At 44.4% G+C, this 6,000-nt stretch overlaps 1 protein-coding gene across 1 annotated transcript in view; it reads left to right on the top strand.

The window, feature by feature from the left end:
- Positions 1-1,534: 1,534 nt before the first annotated feature.
- Positions 1,535-6,000, top strand: part of AFG3L2 (AFG3 like matrix AAA peptidase subunit 2) — a 44,044-nt gene continuing 39,578 nt past the window's right edge. The window contains exon 1 of the mRNA XM_004385811.2: positions 1,535-1,752. Within this exon, the coding sequence (XP_004385868.1) occupies positions 1,636-1,752 (117 nt within the window). The 5' untranslated portion in view covers positions 1,535-1,635. The remainder of the gene's footprint in view (positions 1,753-6,000) is intronic.

Here is a 6,000-nt window from a genome sequence, read left to right as displayed (position 1 = left end):
ACTCAATTTATTCTTTGCGGATCTTTCCTCTTTGAAACAGTTCCTGATGATTCCAACACTTTTTAAAATTGCATTTAGCTCACTGGTTTGTGGTTATTTGCATCACTCTCCTGGGAGGTAGGGATGAGTGTTTTCGAACCCCCAGAGCCTAGCACAACGCTTGCCACTGATTAAGAAAATAACATTTGGAATCATTACTCCCTGACCTTGAGCATGGAGAAATGTGACCCAGCTGGGGCTGGGCCCTCACAGACTCGCAAAGACACATCAACTGGGCCCTGAGATAGACAACAGATGGGACAATCTCAGAAATTATTTTAAGGAAGTTTTCACAAAAGGGCAATCAAACCTAACACAAAAGACTTCCCACTTTTTGTCTTTTTCTGTTAGCATTTAGTGAATAGAAATTTGTTGGACCAATGAAGACCCTCGTGACTTTCGTAACTGAAACCTGCACCAATGATTGTTAAGAAAGATGATTTAAAATGTAAGATCACAATTTTTAGCCAATCAGTGAAAAGGTGACGCTTTCAATGATTCTACCCATTTTGTGATGTTGATATATACTGATGATTCTGTAACTTTCCTCGGATTCGGGCAGACATTCTAGCTCTGGCACCATGCTTGTCCGCTTCCCACTTTTGTCCTTTTGAATATATGCCGAATAAAACTTTCTTTTTGCTTTACTAAACTTTGTTTTTCCTCTACAATACCACTAACTAGGCGTTCAATTATACATTTAACAAATGACTGAATTAATACCAAAAATGTTGAAGATAGCTTCATGCCGTCAGAGGGAAAAGTCCAATCATCTAGGGCCTCAACGACTATCATGGACTGAATTATGTCCCCCGAAAAATGTGTTTATCAATTTGGCTTGGCCGTGATTCCCGATATTGTGTGATTTTCCTATATGTTGTAAATCCTCTTTATAATGTTAATGAGGGAGGATGGGCAGCAGTTGTGTTAGTAAGGCAGGACCCAATCTACAAGACTGGATTGTGTCTTCAGACAATTTTTTGAGATATAAAACAGAGAAGTGAGCAGAGAGACAGGGGGACCTCATACCACCAAGAAAGCCCTTTCGGGAGCAGAACGCATCCTTTGGACCCAGGTTCCCTGTGCAGAGAAGCTCCTAGTCTGGGGGGAACACTGATGAGAAGGCTGACAGAGAAAGCCTTTCCCTGGAGCTGACGCCCGGAATTTGGACTTTTAGCCTACTTTACTGTGAGGAAATAAACTTCTCTCTGTTAAAGGCACCACTTATGGTATTTCTGTTATAGCAGCACTAGATGACTAAGACAATGACCTTTACTCTTCCGGCCACCCCGGTGCCCTGGGTTCCCACTTTCAGGTGCAGTCGGCCTTAGCGGAGCTTAAGCACCCGGAAGGAGAGCTGTGAGCTCGTCGGTTGCGCCTGCGCACCAACCTCCAGGAGCAGACGCTTCTGAAGCAGCAGCGCTATTGGTTCCAAGATCCGCCCTCCTGCCGACGTCAGCACGCCGGAATGGGGCGGTCGTCAGAGACGCACGCCGACGAGCCGGGCTAGGCTTGCAGGCTCCGTGAGCAAAGTAGTGTGCCTTCTCCGCGCTTTCCCTGCCGCGCCTGCGCAGGCCCCGCGGCGCCCGCGCTGCCATGGCGCTTCGCTGCCTGCTGCTGCCGGGTCGGGGCGGCTGCAGGGCCCGAGGCTTCCCGTTGCTCCTGCTGTCCGGTGGGAGCGCGGGCCCGAGCGAGCGGCCCTGTTTCCGGACGGTGAGTCCCAGCGCCCGGGCCCGGCGGCGCGCGAGCGCCAAGGTCAAGGCCCCGTTCCTCCCCTCCCCCCGCCCACTGATTGTGTGAGTGAGGGGGTTCGGTGCCCGCCAGCCGAGCCCAGGAACCCCTGACCTCCGGACCCGCTTTAGCCGGTTGTTCCCACAAGCACGCTTGTATTTGTCAAACCGAGGTGTCGAGTTTCGGAAACACGCGTCTCCGGTGCACTCGGATCTGTGTGCTTCAAGGATCTTCAGAAGATCATCTTGCCGGGGTCTTCCGGCTTCATTCTGGGTGAACCTGTTTAACAGATACAGCACCTGAGGCCTGAAAAGGTTAAAGAAATTGCCTGTCTCGAGCATTAGTTGCCTTCATTTTGCCTGCTTTTACGACGTTGGAAAGTAAAGTTAAGGTGTTGTGTATGTACTTTAAGAGTCGGCATAATGAGCGTGAGGTAGTCAGAAGCACAGGTTTGGAGTCAAGCTACTTAACCTTTATGAACCTCAGTTTTCCCACCTGTAGAATGGCGCTATGGCTGGCATTCTGGATTTGGTCTTGTGTAAAAGGTCCTGTCCTTAGTAGGAGGCTATTTTTATGTTAGTGGTAACTAGTGAAAATAAGTTTACACAAGGGATATGGTAATAACATTTTTCCAAAGTGATGGACAGAACCATTGCAGTAATCTGTCTCAAGGAAAGGTTTGTTATATTCAGTTCGTTAGTCGATGTCAGCTATTTTGATGACACAGTTTCTTGCTCTGTTATTTCTTAGTGTACAGCCTTGTAGTAAGTATCCTGAGGTACACACGGAGAGCAGAATAGCATGGTGGTTCAGGCCTTGGAGCCAGTCACACAGGATCTCAGGCTTGGCCACTTACTAGCTGACTGCCCTAGTGGAAGTTAGCTCAGCTTCTTCACTTAAAAGGGGGTTATTTGCTTATTATTTTTACTCTTTGAAGCTCCCTTGCCATTCTCGGATTGATTCCTTGATTTCTTCCTCTCTCATACTCCAGGCTTCCTTGCACAGTCCCCTTTTAGGGCTTTTGCATTGTATCCATTTTGCCATCTTACCTTGCTCTAATCCTTTGTTTGTTGTTGTTTTTGCCCGTAGTGAATATTGAAGGAGCCCTGGCGGCACAGTGGTTAAAGTGCCCCGCTGCTAAAAGAAAGGTCGGCGGTTTGAACCCACCAGCCACTCTGCAGGAGGAAAGACCTGACGATCTGCTTCCATAAAGATTACAGCCTAGGAAATCCTATGGGACAGTTGTACTCTGTCACATAGGGTCACTATGAGTTGGAATTGACTCGACAGCACACAGCACTACCACCAGCATATAATTTCAAAAGTGCTTTTACATTTGATCCTCCCAGTAGTGTCCCAGGGAATAGTATGCTGGGCAGAGTTGTTTTTTAATGTTACAGATGTGTAACTGAGACTCCCAATATCATGGGACTTGTTGAAGATCTTCATGCGAAAAAATTCAGATTTCCAGCTTTAACAAAATTAAAAGTTCTGATGATACTTGACTTGAATTCCCATATGGTATATTGAATGCTGCTGGGTATCGACTTATTCTTTAGGATACACACAGCCCCCACCACTTCATATGCTCTTCTCTCATTTATGTTTCTTCCCTGACCCCCTAAGGCATTTGAGTTTGATACTTCTGCTGTAAACCCAATGAGTTCAAAACTGAACGATTTTCTTCATCACGCTTATTCTTTCTCCTGTCTAGATGGTAACAGTCACCTGCTACCATTCAGTAGCCTGCAGAAACTGGGGATTTGTCCTTCTTTTATTCCCTACTCCTACATCCAGTTAATTCCTTTGAATTTAACCTCATTATTTCTTAAATCCATCTCTGAAACCCTATCTCTCTGTAAACTGGACATCCTCATCTCTTGCTTCTCCTTCTATACCATCTTGAATTCCACGACCACTGAGTAAAGACCAAATCTGATTATTATCATTTTTTTCCCCTTTTCAAACCAAAAACAATAAAAATACACAAACAAAACACTGCTGGCTCTTGGCACCTATAGTAGCATTTTTCTAGATGTGTCTGTTTGAACATGAGTTCAAGGAGCTGTTAGTGTTATATAAAAAGAGGGTCTATGATCAAATATAAGGAACCCTGGTGGCATGGTGGTTAAAGTGCTCAGCTGCTAACCAAAGGGTCAGTGGTTTGAACTCACCAGCTGCTCTGCAGGGGAAAGATGTGGCATTCTGCTTCTGTAAAGATTTTAGCCTTGGAAACTATGGGGCAGTTGTCTGTCCTCTAGGGTCGCTATGAGTTGGAATCGACTCAACGGCAGTGGGTTTGGTTTGGTGATTTTTTTTTGCTTAACAATTAAATAGGCAGATTTTTCAGAGCCTTTAATATGTTAATGTCATATAAATCCATAATTGGGAAATACAGTATGGTGCTTCCCAAACTTAATTTGACTATGGAACCCTAACTTGTTTTCTGTGATCATACCATACTTCTGGGAAACATTGGCCTATTCTAGAGGATGAAATCAGCTTCATAAGCAGCTGGTTGAAGAGTTTGTATGGGCTCAGGAGTCTGAGCTGGGTTCCCAGCTCTGTGCCATTCCTAAATTGGTTTCTTTATCTATGAAACATGGGTAATATTTACTTTAAATTATGTCGTTGATAAGATGTGTAGGAACAACCCTATGACATAAAACCAAAACTAAACCACTTGCCATTGAGTCAGTTCCAACTCCTGGTGACCCCGTGTGTGTCAGAGTAGAAGTGTGCTCCATAGAGTTTTCAATGGCTGTAACCTTTTGGAAGCAGATCGCCAGGCCCTTCTGAGGCGCCTCTGGGTGGGCTCAAACCACCAACCTTTCAGTTAGTAGCTGAGAACTTAATTGTTTGCTCCACCCAGGGACCTCTGTCACATACTCATTGCTGTCAAGTTGATTCCAACTCAGTGCCCCTCTGGGACAGAGTAGAACTGCCCCATAGGGTTTCCAAGGCTGTAAATATTTACGGAAGCAGACTGCTGCATCTTTTCGAACCACTGACCTTTCAGTTAGCAGCGAAGCGCTTTAACCACTCTGCCTCCAGGGCTCCCGTGTAATAGATTAATGGTAGCTGCTGGTGTTAATATTTTCACGCTCTTCGTGATTGTCTAGCTTTCTCTTCTTGTCTTTGGCCAGTATCTCCACTTGTATGTTGTTTCAACAATATTGAGTTATTTAGTCTCTGAACAGTGTGTTTTGTTTCCTGTCTTTACTTTTCCTGGAAGGCTCCAGCCCACTCCCAGTCTGCTTGGTGAATCCCAGGCCAGTCTTGCTTCTCTTGTGAAGTATTCCCTGGGGCCTTTAAACATGTAATCACTTCCTCCTCTCTGCAGTTATGATACTGTGGTGTAATCAGTTGGTTCCCATGACTTTCTCCCTTGAACTTCTGCATTCGCCTTTGGCCTTCCCACAGTTTGGCAGCACCTGGCCTGGACTAGATGCTCCGTCAATGAGTGTTGACTTGTTTCCTTCTTGAATAACAGGTCATTTTCATCTATGCCTTTAATGAGTTTAGCATTCCTAAATACTTTATTCACTCATAATGAATTCTCACCCATTATCAGCTATATCATAGGCCAAGTGTTCCAGGGGGTAGGGTGGGGAGAGGGCTTAAAATAACATGACCTCTAGATTTGCTCAGACCGGTATTGCTGTCAACCAAGAACAGTGTTAGTGTTTCTGTCCTATTTTACTGTACACAATTTTGTGTTTATTTGATGTTAAATCAGCTCATTCTTTTTTTTAATTGAAATATAATTTACAGATCGTAAAATTCATCTTTTTAAAGTGTGTAATTCAGTAGTTTTTTAGTATATTCACAAGGTTGTGCAGCTGTCACTGCTAATTCCAGAACATTTTTATCACTCCAGAAAGAACCTCTGCAATCATTAGCAGTCACTCCCTTTTTCTCCCCAACCATCCCCTTAGCCCTAGGCAACCACCAGTGTGCTTCCTGCCTCTATGGATTTGCCTATTCTGGACATTTTATATAAATGGAATCATAATATGTGGACTTTTAAATCTGGTTTCTTTCACTTAGCATGTTGTTTTCAAGGTTCATCCATGTTGTAACGTGTCAGTACCTCATTCCTTTTTATGGCTGAATAATATTGAATGCATATACCACATTTTATTTATCCATTCATCATCAGTGAATAGACATTTGGGTTGCTTTCTACTTTTTGGCTATTATGAACAGTGCTGCTGGGAATGTTCCTGT

Source organism: Trichechus manatus, unplaced genomic scaffold (genome assembly GCF_000243295.1).
Source record: "Trichechus manatus latirostris isolate Lorelei unplaced genomic scaffold, TriManLat1.0 scaffold00146, whole genome shotgun sequence".
In the NCBI taxonomy this organism is placed as follows: Eukaryota; Metazoa; Chordata; class Mammalia; order Sirenia; family Trichechidae; genus Trichechus; species Trichechus manatus.
This window is presented reverse-complemented; position numbering and strand designations above follow the sequence as displayed.